This window comes from Pinus tabuliformis, chromosome 1_1 (assembly GCF_031772625.1).
Source record: "Pinus tabuliformis cultivar Carrire ecotype Pingquan chromosome 1_1, CPIR1, whole genome shotgun sequence".
Lineage (NCBI taxonomy): Eukaryota > Viridiplantae > Streptophyta > Pinopsida > Pinales > Pinaceae > Pinus > Pinus tabuliformis.
In genome coordinates, this window is record NC_142297.1 from 148,739,920 (window position 1) to 148,762,186 (window position 22,267).

Sequence of the window (22,267 nt, forward strand, 5' to 3'; positions counted from 1 at the left end):
TTTTTATTAGTCACCTAAGATAACTAATTTTGACTCTGGTCCTATGGTCAAAAGTAGCTGTTAGTCGTGATAGTCGTTGGAGGCTCTACTCAAACTATTTAACATGCTAAGCTAGATCTGTCTCTTCAACTTGCCCTGACGATGAACCACACTAGTTGGTTCGAAATGCGTCGAAAAATGTTTTATCTTGTGATTTACGCTGAAGAATTTCTCTTAAACATGAAATGAACCAATTGATGCTCTCCATGCTTTGTGAAAACTGTTTTTGCCTACACATCATTTATCTTAACATTTTTCTTCATTTATTGGGTGCATTTCAGCTTGTTCCTACACATCATTTATCTTAACATTTTTCTTCATTTATTGGGTGCATTTGAGCTTGTTGACCCTCTTATTTTTCTTTGATAAGAAAACTATCTAATTTTAATCTTATAACGTGCAATGGCCCAAATTAAACTGATGAGCACATTTATTCTCTACCTAACTAATGATCTGCTAAGATTAGATGGTTTAGTCATATTTTTATTCACTATCTATCATCATGAAATTTAAAGCATGAATGAATCAAGATTAAACTGTTTGATCATCATGGATTGTGGCATTTTGACAAGCTGCACACAATCTTATTTGCAAAAAGTAAACTAAGAGTAGTGGCATTTGAATGTGCACACTTTCATGATATTTTTTATCTCTTTTTGGTGGGGTTCATATTTAATATTCTTTTTTATTTTTGTTTCTTTTTGTCCTTTGATTTTTCTTTTAGGACATACCCTCTTTTCATTTTTTAAATATGGGAAAACATTTGCAGAAAGCAAAGGTATGTACAATATTACAAGATATACATGGTCAATTCAAAATTATGAACCCTATTATTATAGGAACCTAATAGTGGCTCCACTTGGGGATGGCATCTCCTTGTGAGATGTCAAGAACACCGTCGACTAGTGGCTTGATCCATTGGGTCGATCCCAAGCTTGTACATGCTTTGTTATATACTCTCTGTGGTGAACCCTTGAACTGAAATCACAACCTTTTCTGCAAACTGAAATCTAATCTGAAACTGAAAAAAGGTACTGCAACCCTCAAACCAAACTACTAGATCATTAATACCTAAGGGCTTTTTTTTCGGCCTTAAATCTTAATGAATTATTTCAACACTTGCTGAAAAATGAAAACTGAAATCAATTTGCTACCGACTACTAAATTTAATCAAATTGAAATCCTACCTACTTACTCTAATTAGTTGTCCAACTGTTGGTTAGGTAAAATGAAACAGCCAATGCAAGCATTCAAGCATTATATACTTTGATGTATTTTGTTGCATGTGCTTGTTTGTGATCAAAACTGAGATTTTATAACCCAATATAACCTTGTCAACAAATGAGAAGATAAGAAAATACTTGATTTCCTTTGTTGACTCTAGAAACTGTACAAAAGGATCTTCCAAGGTATATACACTAAGTTTCAACTGATTTAAGAAACTGTACATCTGTTTTGGATGGTCTCCATGCCATGAAATTGAAATGTCATTTTCATCTTTATCACCTTGCAGATTTTCAGATAAACTTTGTGATGATATTTCTACTGATTAAAATGTTTGATTAATGAAACCTTTATCATCTTGATCCTTAATCTCATAGTTAGTTAATGGAGAAAAATTATGATTGCATTCATTATCCAACACTTCAGCTATTGGATCGTAAAATACTTGGAAGGATTGCTACAACTTATTGCTCATAGGTTTGAATGGAACTTCACAGATTTCTACAAGTTGCTCATCCTTTTCTTTAGAGATTTTATACCACATTTCCTTTAAAAATTGAAATGATTCAAAACATAGTGGTATAGAACTTTCCTGTGTCATTTGATCAGGTGTTTCAATGATATTTGAAAACTATAATTGTGAAACTAAAGAATCCTGATTAAGATTTTCATTGTCTTCTTTGTTGTCAATATCAATACCTAAATACTGCTGATTTTTTATTGCTGTAATTTTTTTGTAATGAACTGAAATGAAGCAAAACAAAGAGGCAAAGAACCTTCACTTATTTCCAAATTTTATGCACTTCCTTCCTCATTCTTATATCTGATATGTATACATTGATCACTATATTTAATTCGCTGACAGTGAATTTCCTCATCCTCCAAACTAGTTTCTGATTGCTCTGTAAATCTAGCTTGAGTTCGAAGAACATAATTATCATTATACTGATCATACTTAGGCAAATCATTAAAAGAATGAATGTCATCAAACATACACATTAAATCAGTAGATTCCTCTTCCACATATTGATCTGTAAATCCATTTTCTGATCTATGGTAGTTGGAATTAGCAAGAATTTGTTCATGGCTATCAACCTCTTATTTTTTTGAAATAAATGTGTCACGATGATTTTGAACAAAAAATTTACCTTTCATGTTGATGTTTTGTATCATTTCCTTTATTTTTCTTATCAAAATGTTGAATTTTACCTCTGCAATGTTGTTTTTCTCTGCTTTTGCTTTCAACTTTTCTCTTATAATTTGCAGATTAACTTCTACAGCTATTGCAATGTTCTGCATCTTTTCAAGAGTTGTTGGTTTTCTTTCTTTTAGCTAAAATTCTACTTTTGGATCAAATGATTTTGGATAATGCAAGATATCTGAATCAAGAGGAGGTCTTATATTTGATGGCATTTAATAATAGATTTGATTAAATCTATCAGAAAATTGTTGTATTGTTTCATTTGGCTACCTTTTCCACTGATTATATTCTTCTATGATCAGAAAAATATTGACTTTGATTTCCATCTATCAAGGAAAATTTTGACAAACTGTTGGAAATTTGAGACGCTTGCAATAGGTAGATTCTTGAACCAACTCTTTACTCTACATTGCAAAGAAAGAGCAAAAATTCTGATAGTAACATCATCTTCATCAATCTCAAATAGTTCTTGATAATTCTCAAAGCCTTGAATATGTTTTTGGGCAGTGATACCATTCTCTCCATCAAAATTGGGGAGATATTTGTAATAGTTATTAGGGAAATCATGGAGTATAGGAGGTAACATGAGGGGCTTATATCTATCAGGAACTTTACAAGGTACAGGAATATGTACAGGGATTGTAAGATTAGTCTTGATTGTTTGAGGCTTCTCAATTGGAAAATGATCATTATAAGATTTAGAAGAAAGTTGCGCAAATGGATAAGGAGAATATATATTTACAATCTTCAAAGGAAAATAATCAAAAATTTATCTAAGATCTTCTCTAAAATACAATATACATTGAAAAACCTTCTTGGTGAGAAAGAACATGATGTCTTGGATTGTAATCCAAGTTAAAAGCTTGATCTTTCCATATTTTTCTTTCAGATTCATTCCTCCAATGGAGTCTTGATTGTGAAATTGACTTCTAGTTGGAGTCGCCAGGTGGATGATTTTTACCTTTGAGTGTTTGATCACTATTCACCATCATAGATCAGATCTGATCTTTGTATAATATTTCTGAAGAAAATGTTCCACAGTATGGTCGCCACTATGTTATCACTCTAAAATTTCCCTAGGGTTGTCATGAAATAATAAATAGAAGTAACCACAAACCTACTTTTGAGATCAGGATCTAGCCTTCCTAATGCTCAGAGAGGGTCCTCTCTTAATTATTTAACTTTGTTGAGTTAATTGATTTTAGGTTAGTTATTTAAGCTTGGATGGTTTTTGATTTGATTTGGTGGTGGAATCAATGATTTATATGGATAGGTAAGTGTCTTTTTACCATTGGGCCATGGAGTCCAAATGTCAAGAAAACAAGACTGAATCAAGTTCTAAAGATAGTGTTCACAGGGTAAGGTAGCTGAGTAATTTCGTATCTTTTAGGCTAGATGGTGAAGTGGTTTTTCAACCGGGGTCAAGGAGCAATCAAGGATTCCTTAAACTAGATAGTGAAGGAAATGAAAGATGTCAATTGAAACTAAGGAGTAATGAAGAATTTCTTAACCTAGAAAACATAAAAATGAATAACTGTTCAAGAGAGAGTGTACTTAAACAAATTCTGAAGTAGAATTCTAGTTATTTCATTTAAATTTGAAAACATGTATTTATGTGAAAAACCTTAAGAAGTTAACAATTCAACAAATGAAAGATACTTCATTGAAGTGGCCCAACACATGAATCCTGTAATGCAATGCCTTTATTATTCAGCCCACTCTACTGACATGAAAATTTTTACAATAAACCCTCAGGTTTTGAGATCAATGTAACTATAAAAATGTTCAACAATCCACCCCTAATACTTCAAAAGCAGAAGTATTTATACAAAATTTACAAAATGTTTACAATAAATGCTACCTCTAACAGACAGGAAATTTCTAGACTATAAATGAACTAAAAAGCTCTAACTGCTGCAAATTAATAGTTCTGGTGGAATGTGTTGTGCAAATGTTGTTGCTGTGGGAGTGGTAGCAGGTAGGATGTGGACCCAAATTTGTGGCTATGCTGGCAGATGAACTAGCAGATGCATATGTATCTCTCTTTCTCTTAGTAATTCACTCAACTACTTGTTGATCCTCTGACTTGATAATCTGAGACTTCCCTTACTGATAGTTGATCTTGTGACTGCCTTGTTGTTTTATCATCCATTAGTGTCACAAGATATTTTGGAAAATATATAATAATATATATATTTGAATAATATTTCCAAAATATTTTAAATGAAATTTATAATTAAATTTCTACAAAACTATGTGTTGTTTCTAATCTGTTTTTTTTCTCTTTTCATGAATTCACAAAACCATGTGTAGTTTTGTTTCTATTGCTCTTTCCTCTGTAAATTAATTTGTCCATATGTAAATTCCTTTTACCCTTGTAGAATACCAGAATGGTTTTACAAAACCAGGTGTTAATTTGTATGGTTGGAAGAGTATTCTCACTTTACTCTATTACTTTCATGTGCAACATGATTTTACATTTGTAAATTGATTTCACCATGTCTGTAAATTGATTTTACCATCCATGTAAATTGGTTTCACCTTAATGTTTTATCATGAAATGCATTTAAATGAATGCTATCTTTGCTTTCCTATATATTAATTTCATGTGAAATTTTCCCTTTTATTTCCTCTGATAAATTCATGGCATTTGTGAATTTTATTTCATGTGTTACTGTAAAACCATTTTACCTTTGAATCTCATTTCACAACCTTAATGTCATATTGCTTGTAGCTATATAATTTTACCTCAAGTATGGTTTCACCCATAGCTCTTAAATATTACCGCATTCTAATATCTATGTATTTCACTTTAAATTAATCCACCCTATATTCCCATAACATTTATAAGATTCAAAACCAAAATAGTTAATGGTTTATCGCACTGCTTTTGAGTGGTATGTCGTATTTTTTCAGATGATGCGATATAACGTGGGGCTGCCACGTTCATATCTATGTATTTCACTTAAAATTAATCCACCCTATATTCCTATAACATTTATAAGATTCAAAACCAAAACAGTTAATGGTTTATCGCATTGCTTTTGAGTGGTATGTGGTATTTTTTCAGATGACATGTGGGGCTGCCACGTAGTAAAAAATATGGGCTGGGAAAACCACTAATCTCGTGTGCTTTTTGAGTGTTAAGTGTTGGATAAGCTGAGCACGCGATATGGAATTTTAACCATTCATTTATTTTTACGAATCTAGAGACAAATAAAAATGAAGGGGGTTTAATTTTTAGTGTGCGGTGGGCCATTGGTTGACTTTGTAGGGGGAAGAGGTAGTATAGGCTTGCGGGGAGAAATTAATATAAAGTCCAAAACTTTATATAAGGGGTAAAAAGATAGATTTTATATATATATATATATATATATATATATATATATATATATATATATATATATATATATTTACTTTATGGGATTTATCTCTGTTTTAACCATTACTGTCTTTGTGTAAATGATTTCTTTTTGCTTTGTGATAATTGTCTTTTTCTTCTGAATAAAGCCTTTGAATAAATTTCGTTGCGAATCTTGGAGTAAACAGGTTTTGGAACTAGTATAAAAAAAATTTGTACAAGATCCCATTCTGCTAATCACCTGCAAAATAAAACAATCATTAATAAAGCATAGGTCTGCGGGGAAGGCAATCAATGGATTTATTGAACTGAGATGTCTGTGGACGGAGTCCGGACTGTGGATGGATCAATATTGTTTGGAAAAGGCTTTTCATTTATTCATTTTAAACAGAGGTAAGGGAATGGCAGAATTTCATATTGTAAAAAATCTGCGATTTTTCACATTGTGTGGGGGCAGTTAGATGGTTTACTGCACATCAATGGATGATAATGCTTCCGGGGATACACAGCGAAGCAGTCGGAGGAGGGAGGAGGCTTTTAGGTAGGAGGACACAGTTGGAGGTCGGTCTTGTGAGGGGGCTGCCATGGAACAGGAGGTGGTTTCGACTAGGAAGAGAAGTTGAAGGAATAGTGGTATGGTGGATTATCGCATGGATCAAAAGTGGTAAATGATTTTTTTGCTGAGGGATGCGATATGATGTGGGAGTGTTACATGGCGAGAAAGGGGGCTAATAGAACTGCCCATATCGTGTTCTTTTTAAGTGTTAAACATCAGACAGTGGAGAATGCAATATGGATTGTTGATCGTCGGATCTGAGCGGGGAGATTGAACGGTGGATGGAATTCAGGCTCTTCGACAGGTAGTAGGTTTAAAAAAAGTGGAGTCAAGTAAATAAAATGGCGGATTTAATTAAAGTGGGACCCGACATATCTTAGTCGTTTAAAGGTATGAAAAAAGTGGTTTTTTGCATGTTTCTAATGAAAAGGTAATTAGTAAAGGGGAATACACTTTTCTAAAGGAAAATGTATTTTTAACTAGAGAAAAGGGTTTTAGTAAGGGAAAATGAGTGAAGTAATGGGAAAAGGTTAAAATTAATGGGAAGGGATAATTTTACAAGGGAAAATGAGTTTGGAAGGAAGTTAGTGATATGAAATGAGCCAATTGACGCTCTCCATGATTTGTGAAAACTGCTTCTGCCTACCCATCATTTATCCTAACATTGTTCCTTCACTTATTGGGAGAATTTGAGCTTTCTGACCCTCTTATTTTTCTTTGATAAACAAACTATCTAATTCTAATCTTATAATGTCCAATGGCCCAGATTAAATTGATGAGCACATTTATTCTCTACCTAACTAATGATCTGCTAAGATTAGATGGTTTAGTCAGATCTTTATTCACTATCTATCAGCATGAAATTTAAAGCATGAATGAATCAAGATTAAACTGTTTGATCATCATGGATTGTGGCATTTTGACAAGCTGCACACAATCTTATTTGCAAAAAGTAAACTAAGAGTAGTGGCATTTGAATGTGCACACTTTCATGATATTTTTTTCATCTCTTTTTGGTGGGGTTCATATTTAATATTCTTTTTTATCTTTGTTTCTTTTTGTCCTTTGATTTTTGTTTTAGGACATGCCCTCTTTTCATTTTTTAAATATGGGAAAACATTTGCAAAGGGCAAAGGTATGTACAATATTACAAGATATACATGGTCAATTGAAAATTATGAACCCTATTATTATAGGAACCTAACAATAGTCGAGAGGATGTTCACAATAGAACTCGGTTGATCTAGGTAGGTATCAAAAAGACATTTGATAGAAGAACTAAGGCTGATGATTTCCAGATTAACAATCATGTTATGAAATGGTATTCCAAAAGAGAAGAGAAAGGCAAGCATGGTAAGTTTGCCAATTTATGGATGGGGCCTTACATTATTCATGCTTACGAAGGTAATAGTGCATTTTTTCTAAAGGACATGGATGGAAGAGAGCTACCTGGAGGACGGCCTATCAATGGCAGGATGTTGAAACATTATGTTTTTCAGGAATAAAAAAAGTTTTAATCACATCCTTTATATATACTATTTACTTTGTATTGTCATGAGTCAGTAGATTATGTTTGAAAGTTGAAGCCCGTGGAGAAGTCCCTAAGCTTTTAGTCACTTTGGCACCATAACTACAACAACCACAAAAAATTAGATGCAGTAAGCCAATGAAAACAAGGATTCAAGGCTACTAGTCTATTGTTCTTGACACCTCACAAGGAGAGTGCCATCCCTAGCTAGAGCCACTGTTAGGGTCCTATAATTTATAGGATAAAATGATGATTTAATGATTTCTTTCAGTATTTCATTGCATACTGCAAATGATTTCCAAAAAGAGATATATAAATGGAAACAAAAAAAAGGTATAAAAATAGGAAAAATAGAAAAAGAAAAATAAATGATAAAATAACCCCACAGAATATGAATAAATGTGAAAGTGATGCCATTTAAAGTTCCATTGATAGTCCAATAATTTTGTAGAGAATAAAATTATGAAATTGTGTGTAGCTTGTTTAAAATGCGACAATACCGTTTTGTTTGAAACATACAGTTTAATCATGTTCAAGAAAATTTCAATTTATGTCAATTAGATTAGAGTGAATAACTTAGCCAAATAGTGTAATCTTGGCTGAGATTAAATAGATAGAATAGGTGAACAAATTAATCCAACAATTTAATTTGGATTAATGCAGTTGTTAGATTAGTTTAGTTCTTTGAATAGATATTCTTAGTCCTTTAAAATGGCAAAATAAATTAGGGTTTTCACTTCTAAATGCACCCTAATTGTCTTAAAGTTACATTAGTTTAGGAAAAACTTGATTTATTAGGTAAATGGCTAAATTTGGTTGTTTGTCCAAAGTTTGGTCTTTGTTGTAAAAATATATATGCCTAAAATATGATGTGGGACCACCGGCGCTAAAATATTCACACCTCTCCGCGCCTGATCACAATCCTGTGCTCATCCATCGACTCTAAAGCCTTTTCGGACCCCCCACTATATTTCTCTTTAACGATGAGGGGGGGTCCGAAAAGCATTTTCCCTACTGCTACGTGTCTTTCCCTCATGATTTCGGACCCCCACCCCCCCTCTAATACCACAAACTACCATGAACCCCCTATGAAAGTGGTTTCCTCCACCTCCGCCGCAACCTTCCTTCCTGGTTACATCACCCCCCACTTCCACTCAACCGCCACTCCCCTACTACTATGTATCCCTCCGCATATCACTTCTCGCCAATGGCCCCACACCTCCATTCACGTATCCTGAGCCGTGACGTCAATGATCATTACACCAATTCTGTTGTAGCTCCCTTCTGTTGCCTTCGTCTCGTTGTTGAGTAAATGCAGCTCTTGGCGAGTTGTTTATTCAACGGTCCTGCTCTAGTTACAATCTATAAAGCCTCGTTGTTTCCCAAGATCACAACCTTTTCTCATTTTTATATTGTTACACTGGACCTGAGCCCTTTGTTTCTTGCATATCAGTGACTATTCACAGAGGTATAAAAATAGAAAAAATAGAAAAAGAAAAAGAAATGATAAAAGAACCCCACAAAAAAATGAATAAATGTGAAAGTGATGCCAATTGAAGTGCCACTAATAGTCCAATAATTTTGTAGAGAATAAAATCATGAAATTGTGTGCATCTTGTTTAAAATGCCACAATATCGTTTTGTTTGAAACATACAATTTAATCATGTTCAAGAAAATTTCAATTTATGTCAATTAGATTAGAGTGAATAACTTAGCCAAACAGTGTAATCTTGGCTGAAATTAGATAGGTAGAATATGTGAACAAATTAATCAAACAGTTTAATATGGATTAATGTAGTTGTTATATTAGTTTAGTTCATTGAATAGATATTCTTAGTCCTTTAAAATGGAAAAATAAATTAGGGTTTGCACTTTTAAATGCACCCTAATTGGTTTAAAGTTACATTAGTTTAGGAAAAAGTTGATTTATCAGGTAAATGGCTAAATTTGGTTGTTTGTCCAAAGTTTTGACGTTACTGTAAAAAGATATCCGCCCAAAATATGATGTGGGACCACCGGCGTTAAACTCTGCACAACTCTTTGCGCCCAATCACAATCGTGTGGTCATCCAATGACTCTAAAGCCTTTTCGAACCCCTCGCTATATTTCTCTTTAACGACGAGTGAGGGGGGGTCCGAAAAGCAGTTTCCCTGCCACTACGTGTCTTCCCCTCATGATTTCGGACCCCCACCCCCCCCTCTAATACCAAAAACTACCATGAAGCCCCTTTGAAAGTGGTTTCCTCCACTGCCCCGGCAACTTGCCTTCTCGGTTACGTCACCCCCCACTTCCATCCAACCGCCACTCCCCTACTACCATGTATCCCTCCTCCTACCACTTCCCGCCAATAACCCCATGCCTCCATTCGCCTATCTTGAGTCACCACGTCAATGAACGTTACACCAATTCCGTTGCAACCCCTCCCTGTTTCATGTGTCCCGTTGCTGAGGAAATGCAGCTCTCAGAGAGACGCTTATCCAACGGTCCCGCTCCAGTTATAATCTATAAAGTCTCATTGTTTCCCATGATCACAACCTTTTCTCATTTTTATATTGTTACACTGCTCCCGAGCTATTTATTTCTTGCCTATCAGCGACTGTTCACAGAGGAATTGCCTCCACACTCTCTTCCCAGGAAATTAACAATTATCCTCTACCATTCTCACCTATCACCCTCTACAATTTCATTATGTTACCATGATGGCCTCCAAAAGTACCACTGTGGTAAGCCCCATGCTCACTCCCCCTATGGATTTAGACCACATCCCCCTAGCTGACCGAGATTATAAAATTGCCGAGACACAATGTGAATTCGACCTCTTGGAATTACGTTGTTGATTTCGTGATACTTATCTTGACCACCCGATGAGATTAAGCTCTAGCAGTTTAGACTACCCATGTTCATCTTCCCCCAGTCCTACTATTTCCCTGAATTCTTCCTCAAGTTTCATGCTTCTTATCTCTCAAGTAAGGTGGATATCATCTCCCCTAATGGTGAAATCCTTTTCACCATTACCTCTGAAAGTATAAATCAAATATTGCAGGTCTCCTACAGTGACTCTATGATCCATTTTTCCCTTGAATCTCTTAAATAAATCTATCAAGAACTCACCTTCCCCCAGACAGCCATGATTTTTTAGGTTTTCTTGGCAGAATATTCTTAACACCCCAAGAAGAATCCCCCTTATCCCTCTTCTATTTCCCCAAAAGAACCAGATAGATTATTTATGTCTTGTCCTACCTACTTGGTTACTCTTTAGATGAATGGGTAGATGAGTCTATTTTAGGTTTTCTATCCACTCTTTCTACAGAAAAAGGAATATCAGTCACCTTTGACTATCGTCACTTCCTTGCAGATGTAATTCATGAACAATTCCTTCAGTTTTTAACTAAGGGAATGTTCATATATTCTTCCATTCTTATGTATATGTTCATTTTCTTCCAGACAGATAGGTTTCCCTTTGCAGTGAAGAAGCTCAATCAGCAAGGAAAGCCTCAGTTCATTATTTTTTGGACCTCTATCATAAAAAAAAATCATAGGAATTTAGTTTTACAGAGTTTATTGATCAGTTTGTGTATCCAACAACTTGTTTGTTGAGTGACTAATAGATTCCAAGAATCAATGAGGATATTCATAAATTGTTGCATCTCAATGAATAGGTGAAGGAAGGAGATTGGTACCTATACCAATCATTTACAAAGATCAGAGTTTATGGCTCAAAGTTTCCACCATATAAGCCACCCAAGTACCTTCCAATGATGATATTTACCTTGGAGTACATCAGGAAAATAATCCATTCAGACAACATCCATTTTGTGGCAGCTAAGAAGAAGTCTCAATTTATAATTGAGACACATATAGGACCTTTTATCTGTAACAATAGAGTAGCAGGAGAGGAAGAAGACCTCCTACTGAAACAAATGAATTTCCCTCTTAGCTTCACATGGTCTTATCACCCCTTTGGGGTGATTTCAAAGCTCGGAATGGAACAAAAGGCAACTACCTATTTGCATACCCAAAGACCAGAAATAGATAAGTACATGAACCAACGGAATTGGGTAGAGGACACATTGCAAGAGGCCAAAGAGCAGGTTCCTTCTAGGACTACCTTAGAGACTCCTATACCTAGAGAAAAGACCGAGAAGAGACTGAGAGAGGGGGACTCTCCTTCAATCACAAAAGTCTTAGCCAAAGAATTCAAGATCTACACAAAGAAGACTAAGACAAGTTCTAAGATAGACTTCACACTACTAGAGGAAACACAGAGCACCATTGTACTCGTTGGACTTCAAACTTCGAAGTTTGACAGTAGTACCATCGATTCTCCATCATCTTCGACTACTAAAGAGACTCTAGCTACAACACCTCACACACCATAGACATTCACAAAACAGAGACAGCTAGATATTTTCCAGAAATATAAAGAAATTAAACAGAGGAATGAAGCCCTTCATGACAAGATCTCTGCTCAATTCAGGAAGCAATCTTCCTCAATCCAGCATAGGCTCATATCAGCGTATGACAGAGATAAAGGGAGAATGCATATGGCATTTTTATAGGCACAGGTTGCAAAACTAAAATCAACAGTCGACTTCAAGAAAACTACTTTTGAGTTTGAGGCAAAGGATGTTCATCCTTTGGATCAAATGGACATGCACAAGCAAACATGAGAAAGGGTCTACTAAACCTTCACACATACTGCCCTCACTACTTCGAAACTACAAATTTCTTTAAATAATGTTCAATCTCAACTTAAATTGGAGAAATCTTCCTCTCTTGCTAAAGACAACGTGATTAAATATTTGGAGGAAATGGTGACTAAAGAAAGTTTTGGTCCTGGTAGTTCAAAGGCCATGGAAGAGATAATTAAGAAAAATAATGTTGATATAGCATCCCTGAAGAAGCAATTGAAGATGCATGTGACTGAAGATCTGCAGGAAAAGGAGTTAGGAGAGACAGAGTTATATAAAGAATAAATGCTCAAGCTATTGATGGAGCAAAGTGCACATATTAAAGAGATGGAAGCAGAGATGGACAAGTTGATCGAAGAGAAAGAGCAGAGTTCTCAACTAGCAGTGGTTCCTCTTGATGCAATGCCTCCCTACTTCAAACATGAATTCCTATAGCAGCTACAACAGCACAACAGTAGGAACATTCTCTTCTATAGGACTTCCCACAACAACTGCAAATGATTCAATTAAGTTGGCCCAATCCTTGGAAAACATGTCTATACAGGGAGAAGAAATAAAGAAACTAAGACAGGATGTGAAGACCCTACAGGAATATAATACAAGATATGAGAATTCCCTCCTAATAGAAGTATAGAAATCCCAGGCATTGTCCCAGAGATTGCAACAGATGGAAAAAGACACTGCCATTGGTAATACCCTGGCGTAGGTCAAAGAAAATTTTTGGAAATGAATCAATGAAGATATGATAGATATTTAGCCTTCAATACAAATCATATTTAAGCAGTAGGAACTGATTAAAAGATCTAATGAAGCCATTGAAGAAGTCAGAAAACAGTTGTGTGACAAACCCAGTGAAGCTATTGAGCTTATCAAGTTCCTCAACTCTAAAAAGCAAACAGGAATTAGAAGAGTTGGAGATTGAAGATAGAACATAAACTATACTAGAAGTCAAGAAGCTGCTCACTAAGAGAAATTTGGTAGGGCAGCTTAAAGAAAAGTGTCAAATACTGGACATTGGCGTACAAAGATTCTTCAGAAAGATGGAATCCCTCTATAAAAAGGGACATCCTACTTTATTGGTAATAAATGATAAGCTCAGTACATGGTCTGATTACAGTGAGAACTTAATGATCAAGGCTAAAGAGAGTCCAAAGTTACAGGTGGAAGAATCAGCATGACACGAAAAGCATTCTTGGAAGCATTGGCATATGATCTGGACATTTAGTATGAGATTAAGCATATCTTTATCTCTAACTTACATTGGCAAAATATATTGGAGTGGACGAGGTTTACAGAAAGTTAATAAAGACAACTATCGAGAGTGAGCAGCACTGGAATAAATTATGTGAATTACTGGAGTAAGCAGAGGATTTGTTTGTACAGCTCAGCATCAACAACATATTAGGATTCGAAGAGCCAAACAGTCAGCAATCCCACAAATTTTGTGCCAGCACTTCAAACAGTTTGAATTTTCCTAAATTTTTGTAATAAGTTAGATAGGTTCAGTTTAGGAATTCCTAACTACATCGTATTCGATTTTGATGGGATTTTTTGTAAATACCTTATAGATACTTCTCTTTTAGAGGTATCAAGGGTTGATTTCTGTGTGGATTTTTGCATTTCTAGAATGCTATTGTACTATTTTCATTTGATGGGTTGATTAGTAATAAAAAAGGACATTCTTCACAGGATTCATGTGTTAGACTATCTAGTGATGTTCTTCTTTCACTGTTAATGTGTTATTACCTTGTTTCCAAGCTTATGTTTTCTGAAATTTGAATTATTTTACAAAAAATTGATGAACATAATTTGTTGAAAATTACACTCTGCTTCTGGCTGTAGGTAATTTCTATGCTTTCTTCTGATATCATGTTAAGAAATTCTTATTTTCTCTTTAACTTCTATTGAACTTGTATCTTTTCTTCCATTCCATTTCACTTAAATGTAAAGGATCCATTTAGTTTAGCTACCTTGCCCTGTGAAACTCCTTTTAAAAGTTGAAACAGGCCCATGTTGAACTGTAGACTCCATATACCAATGGAAGGTTCAGGCACTTAATCAACTAATCAGTTTAAAACCAAACTTCGAACACTCATAAATAGCCTAATATCTAATACAACAAAGTTAAATCTTACAAAGAGAGCCCTCTCTGAAGCTGGCAGGGCTATATCCCAGCTTCCAAAGTAGGTTTGTGGTTACCTTTGTGATTTTCTTCTGCAACCTCGGAAAATCACATAGTGCTAACAGGCTTTACCATATATCTCGCCAATATCGGTCAAGGATTCCTAGGCTGGAAACCTTCATCTATACAACCAAGATTTACCGTGATCCCACCAAGGGATTCCTAGGCCCAAACAAGAAACATACACTACCAATCTTTACCACAGTCCCACCATATATTGGTCCAGGGATCACTAGGCCTATATGAGCATGGATGCCTCTGGATCTCTCCACCTAAGCCGTGAGGAATTTGTCTGTCTCCACCCTCTAGACTTTACCGTATATCTTTCCTTTAATCGGTCGCGAATTTCTATGCCCAACAATGATACGCACAATTAGGCTTTACCATAATCCCACCTTCACTGGTCCAGGGATTCCTAAGCCTTGTGTTTCTCCATGAGAACACCCTAACCAAATAAGAGAAACCCCATCACACCATGGCTATCTAGAAATGGAAAGACAAAGGTGAAAACCATTGTCACACCTAGAAAAACCCATGTCAATGACAACAAGATAACCAAATACACACATGCATGTACCATGCATGCCAAAACTAGCAAAGAAATCACACATGCAACTTGATACTTGCAAGTAATCTCGTTGTAGCCACTTCACCCAACTCTTCCTTGCTTGACCTTTGTTTCCCTTTGCTTTCTTGTCCTTCTTTTGCCTTCCTTCCTCCAATGCTAGAGTGCTCCAAGAATACTTTAAGTGTATGAGAGTATGAGAAAGTAGAGAGAATATAGAGAGGGCTCCAAAACTATATTGACAAAAGGTTTTGAACTCATCCCCAAAAGGCTTTTTATCAATGAGGTCTCTATTTTCTTCAATTTCCATTATTTTTCCTTCATTTTCCTCCTCGCATACAACCTTAGACATTTCACCTTTTTTTCCTCATAATTTCCTTTATTTTCATAAATAAAATGTCAATTAATGTCGCTTTGCCTTTTCAAATCCTTTGCCATTGTCTTTGCCAATTTCCTTAATCATAATAAACCAAATAAACACCCACACTTAGATATTTTACCCAAAATTCAACTTGGAATACATGTCCCATGACCTTGGTCTTATTAAATTTATTACATGGACTTTTAACTTGGGGTTATTACAAACCTCCTAAAGAATTTTATAAAATAATAGTGGAAATAATAAAATAATATTAGATTACATTATCACATTTTAAAGGAAAAAAGAAAAAAGAAAAAAAGAATTCCAAATTTTGAGCAGGATGCAGAATTTATTCCTTCATCCAAGGAGTACCCATGTTGCATACTTTCGATGGACCCTTCTACACGAAAAATGAGAAATACATGAATAAATATGATTGCAATCACATTCTTCATGTATTTCTCATTTTTCGTGTAATAAATTCTATCAAAAATATTCAACATGGATACTCCTTAGATGAGAAATTCTCTTTCCCATCTCCTTTCTTGTTCTTCTATATTTTCTATTTATTTTTTGATTTGTTTCTATATTTTTCATCTTTTTTATTATCATTAAATTTTTTTATTATCATTACATTTCTATTTATTGATTATCATTGTTTTTGTATTTATTTATTTATGTTCATATTAATGTAGTAATTTTATTTAATATTACTATGCTTAATATTATTAATTCTATTATTAATATTAATATTAATAAAATTCATACTAATATTTTTATTCATTTAATAGCAATAACATTAATTTAATATTATTAATAATTTATTAATATCCGTTCAAATATTATTAATTATAATTAAATATTCATTCTAGTACTCTTACCTTATTTTATATATATATATATATATATATATATATATATATATATTCTTTATAATTTTTAAGATTATAAAAGGTTATATATATAGATATAATTTTAAGTTTTCTTTAATAATTATTTTGATGTTATTATTTTTATTTATATATTTTTACATTAATTATTATTATTAATTTAATTTATCTATTCTTTAATAAATAATTATTTTAACCATATCATTATTACATATTTTTATTATTAATTTTGTTTATTTTTCTTTTATGTTTTAAGATTTTTTTAATGTTTATCTTGATCCTATAATTGTTTCTCTCATTTATATTGTTGATCTTAATAATAACATTAATTTAATATTATTAATAATTTATTAATATCTAATCAAATATTATTAATTATAATTAAATATTCACTCTAATACTCTTACTTTATTATTAATATTCATATTCTTATATATATATATATATATATGGGGTGGAGAGGTTATTTTGGTCTTGAAAATAATTGTAAAACAACAAACCTCGTAATGTGGGATAAAAAGAAGTTTATTTTTGAAATTTTAGTCACTCTTGTTATCTTATATGGTTGTGAGGTCTGGGGTTGTAGCATCTTTAGAGAATCCGGGAGAAATATTGAGCAAATCCATAAGCTTTTTATAACGTATAACCTGAAAATTAAAAGCAATACACCCTATCCTATTCTCCTTATAGAAGTAGGTATTTCCCCTATCGAGAGCCTAGCTATGACTAGGCTTCTGGTGTACAAGGACAAACTCAATAACATAGGAGACCATAGACTTCCTAAGCTAGCTTTAAATTCCAGCCAAAACCACCTAAGACTCAAGCAGGGGTGGTATAAAGACACGAGGGCTTGGATAAATCATTGGGAGATCAATGAGAATGATGCATTGCAAAACATTAATAACATTAAAAACATTGTTACTTCTAAGTTCAAAGAAAAAATGTGGTGTGAGAAAGATTTAGCAGCTAAAAGAAAATTAAGTTATCATAAGAAAATTAAGTTATTATAAGACGGTCATCAACCCCACCCTAGAAGATCAAAAGTATCTCTCTGTTTTAACTAGCTCAAAGAAGAAAATTAATATAGTGAAGATTAGAACGAACTCTCATGAGCTCCATAGTGAAACAGGTCATTGTGCAATTCCTAAACACCATGGATGGAAAGGTTATGCCATCTTTGTGAGAATAGGAACATCGAGGATGAAAACCACTTCCTCTTAGAGTGCCCCACTTACAACCATATTGGATCTCAATTTCATAATCTGTGTCACAATAGTGACCTTCCTAGCGTTTTACAATGTCAAAATTATAATGAGCTCAAAAGGCTTCTCTCCAAGCTTTTTGAGCATAGGAATAAAATCTTAAATCAAACTAAATAATTTGTTTCTTTAGGTCCGATAGACCAAAGTTTGGTCTCAGTGGACGTTAACTATCATCATCATCATCGTTATCTTCATATATATATATATAAAATTTTAAGTTTTCTTTAATAATTATTTTGATATTATTATTTTTATTTATATGTCTTTACATTAATTATTATTATTAATTTAATTTATCTATTCTTTAGTAAATAATTATTTTAACCATATCATTATTACAGATTTGTATTATTAATTTGGTTTATTTTTAAAGATTTTTTTAATGTTTATCTTAATCATATAATTGTTTCTCTCATTTATATTGTTGATCTTGATAGGATTTCATCTTTTATTTCATCTATTAATTTTGATGATAAGTTGTTGGCTTTCTAAAAGCTTTGTAATGGATTAAAAAAAAATCAAGCAAAATAATTCACACGAGAGAAATCTACACTGAAAAAATAGATCTCTATTATTTTTTTTTTTTTAATTATATATATATATATATTAAATTGCGTTACAATATTTTATATAGGGTGACAACATTTTTTCAGTTCTTTAAATATAAATAATTGAAAAGGTCAATATAAACATTTCTTAATAAGTTGTAAACTAGCTAAACCTGCCGTTTCCGACGTTGGGGCGTTTCAGCGATTTTAAAACAAAGTTCAAATCGTCGCCGGTTCTGCGGGTACGCCATTGCGGTGTTGGGTACATCCTTGGTTATCTGCGGGTACACCGTTGGGGACCTGGCTAACTTCAAGGACTTTTTGGCCATTTTTCCACCGTCCCGAAAAAAGACGTTTGTCCGTGGGTTGACTCGAAAACAATTGTTTGATTCGCCTTATTTCTCCCGCAGTTTTTTCCCTATGCCTCATTTTACTCACCGTTCTCTCCTCAATACCCCGCTGCATTTCTTCCTGAAATCTTCAACACCGCAGACGCAGAGTTATCTGCGGCAAGGGGTATCCAAGGTCTATTCCTTTTCATTCTCGCAGATGCAAAATATATATATATATATATATATTAGCTAGAAAATATGAAATTGCCCTTTAGCGTACAGAAAACTCGTCGCCACCTCCTACCTGTACCCCGCCCCCAAAAGCAATGCAACATAGCTGAATACACAAAACCTTCCGAAATTATAAAATCTCAGAACTTTCCCCAAAAGAAATAAAAAAATAACCCAAAAAAATGTGAATGAAGCGAACAAAATAATTATAGATATTAACTGCATGTAATCTAGACGAAGTTATCTGTTATCTAAGACCGTAACATTATTTTCAATCTTTATGTATAATATTTATATTCAACAATGGAGTCCATGAATCAATGTTCCTATGCATTTCAAGTACTTTATATGCAGTGGACGCATCTTTGGGCACTTAATGTTACCTTTCTCTCAAGCTCCTCTACTTCAGCCATTAATAGTTCAGTCTGAAATTCCAAACAAAAAATAACCGTTAATATGCCACCGTGACATCCCAAACCATAAACAACAATTAACATAGAAGATATGGATCACTTTTGTCCGTGGAAGAACAAGCTACAGATGCCCAATATTAACAGAAGCTGTATATTGTTATAACTACCTTTCGTGCTCGTATATGATTCAGTCCCTGTTCAAATTGAATCTCTAACTCATCTAGTTCCTGCATCGAACATGTCTCCATATCTTCCCCCAGCATCTTTCTACAAGTGGTTGAAAGCTTGGTTAAACATCAGATACACATCAATAAAATTGCATGGATCGACTCTGAAAGTTACCCTACCTTTGTGCTGATTCGAGAACCCTCATCTGGGCTTTGGTATTTGCAAGTTCCTGCTTTACACACTGTATATGAAATTAATAATCATAACAATTTGAATCGTCATAAATATACATTTGTCAACTTTACTAAATAGCTAGAGGCACCAAATTGTCTTAGTTTAATCGGATTGTTCTTTTTCTTCAAAAATTATGGAAATTCAGGGAAGATTTTGATAAAACTTGGTACTTATTTTTCTAGGTTGCCTTTAAACTTCAAGGTTTAGGGTGGCTCAAAAGTTTTTAATAGTGTTGAATCCATTTACACTATCAAAAATATAATTTAAATACTCTGATACAAAATATTTTGAAATTATTTTACCCTAATTCCAACTAGGTTTAACCCTCCAAACAATTCCTCAGCCTCAATAGACACTTCCCATAAAAAATTTTAATTTGATTTCTTTCTTATTAGATAATAATAAAAAAATAGTTTGACAAAAAAAATCTAATTTTTTTAAGGTAAATATTCATTATTTTGTTTTCACAAAGGTAAACTTTAGTTTATATATATATATATATATATATATATATATAAATAAATATAATCAAAAGCTAACTCATAATCAAAACTAGATCTTAGTTATTGTTATTATTCATATGGGGTAAAATTAATTATCTTTTTTCATTTTTAATTTTAATTTCAATATATAAATCTAATTTAAATATGTTTTTTATTATTATAAAATGAATTTAATTGTTTTAATATTTTTTTTAATGATTATTATTAATAAATGGTAAAATTAAACATAGACAAAATGATTGTGTTCTAGAATTTTTTTGTTTTTTTTGTTTTGTTAAGAATTATAATTTAAGTTGTTTAATTTGTAAGGTTTGAATGTTCAAGTTTTTTAGTGTTGAATCTATATAGGCATTCAAAAATGCATTTTAAACAACAAGAAATCACAGTTTTGGTGGATTGTATTTACGAGGGAAGAAAGTTATTTCTTCTATTAATTATAATGTCATTCTTGTATTTTTAATTCTATTTCGAAATTAGGTATTTAAATTTATTTTAAAATAGATATGTATTTTTAATTTTAAAATATAAATGCTCACACCAAAATGCTCCATGAGAGAGAATTTGATAAAAGAAGAGGATTGTTAGTATAGTTTGTGGCTTCCAAACTTTTTCCTTGCTAAAGTTTTTATATTGTTGACCAGGTATGCAAGTTGAAGCAAAAATATTGTGGGAAAGTGCAGAGTTGTCCAGTGTGCCAAGGAAAGGAAAGAAAATATAGGATTGTACATTCCAAGAAAACCACTACCCATTCTAAGAAAACATTTCAATTCTATTAGTACATATTTTGTTTTGGGTCTACCTCGAACACAAAGAGGTAATGATTCTATTTTTGTGGTTGTTGATAGGTTTTCTAAAATGGCTCATTTTATACCTTGCATAAAAACCATTGCACAAAAATATTGATGCAACGAGTGTTACAAACTTAATTTTTAAAGAAGTTGTTAACTTGCATTAGCTGCCTAGATCTATTGTTCCATATTGGGATACGATGTTTGTACGTCATTCTAGAGGACCTTATGGACAAAACTAGTAACCAATTTAAATTTCATTTTAGCTTATCATTCACAAACAGAGATGTTGAATCAAAGTTTGGGAAACATCTTCAGAAGTTTATCAAGTGAACACCCCAACTAGTGGGACCAAGTGTTTGCTTAAGCTCAGTTTGCTTATAATGAATCTCCCAACATAAGTACTAGAATGAGTCCATTCCAAGTAGTATATGGAATGCACCTAAGAGGGGCTTATGAGTTGAGGAATTTGGGAAAGCAAGAAATCAAAAGTGCTTAAGGTGAATATTCCCCACCAAGTATGTAAGTGATGCAATAGAAGGCCAAACAATAGCTACAAAAAACTAACAGGATGTACAAACATCAAGAAAATAATGGAAAAAGACAAATTAACTTTGAAGTTGGAGACCTAATAATGGGTTGTCTCAAAATGGAAAGATTTCCAAAGGGGGCATTCAGTAAATTCAAGCTTAAAAAATTGGCCCATGTAAAATCCCAAGAAGTTTTCTTCAATTGCTCATGAACTAGAACTTCCAAGAGTTATTGGGATCTCACCAATTTTCAATGTAGAAAATCTATACCCCTTTTATAAGACAACAAATGTACCTACAATTGGTCAAATCGAAAAACCAGCGAAATTCCACAAATGTTAGTTGGATGACAACAGTGAAAAATTCCACATTTGGCTTGCATGTTGAAACCCTAATGAAGAAATCCTTTCTTTATGAGGAGTCTAATGTAGGAGCATCTTATTAAAATATATTTCGCCACATGAATAATTCCCTTTTTTATTATTTGTTTATATCATGATGCTTAGCCTACTAGAATATATGATAGTTAGAGGTTAAGCTGAGGTTTCCGAAGAGATGTAAATATTTTGTTAGGTACAGTGGTATTACCTTCTACAAGAAGAAAAATTGTAGGGATACTAGAGGGTTATTACCTACAACCTCTATTTTGTCTTAGTTAT

At 33.3% G+C, this 22,267-nt stretch overlaps 1 protein-coding gene across 3 annotated transcripts in view; it reads right to left on the reverse strand.

The window, feature by feature from the left end:
- The window catches only part of LOC149212051 (MADS-box protein SOC1-like), a 310,257-nt gene that overhangs the window by 116,593 nt on the left and 171,397 nt on the right, over positions 1-22,267 (reverse strand). For 2 of the 3 annotated variants that reach the window (XM_089391667.1, XM_089391669.1), the window contains exons 3-5: positions 19,733-19,794; positions 19,553-19,652; positions 19,356-19,397 (exon numbers count right to left, since the gene is read on the reverse strand). In XM_089391667.1, the coding sequence (XP_089247793.1) occupies positions 19,356-19,397; positions 19,553-19,652; positions 19,733-19,794 (204 nt within the window). The remainder of the gene's footprint in view (positions 1-19,355; positions 19,398-19,552; positions 19,653-19,732; positions 19,795-22,267) is intronic. The other variant, XM_089391668.1, reaches the window with a different exon arrangement.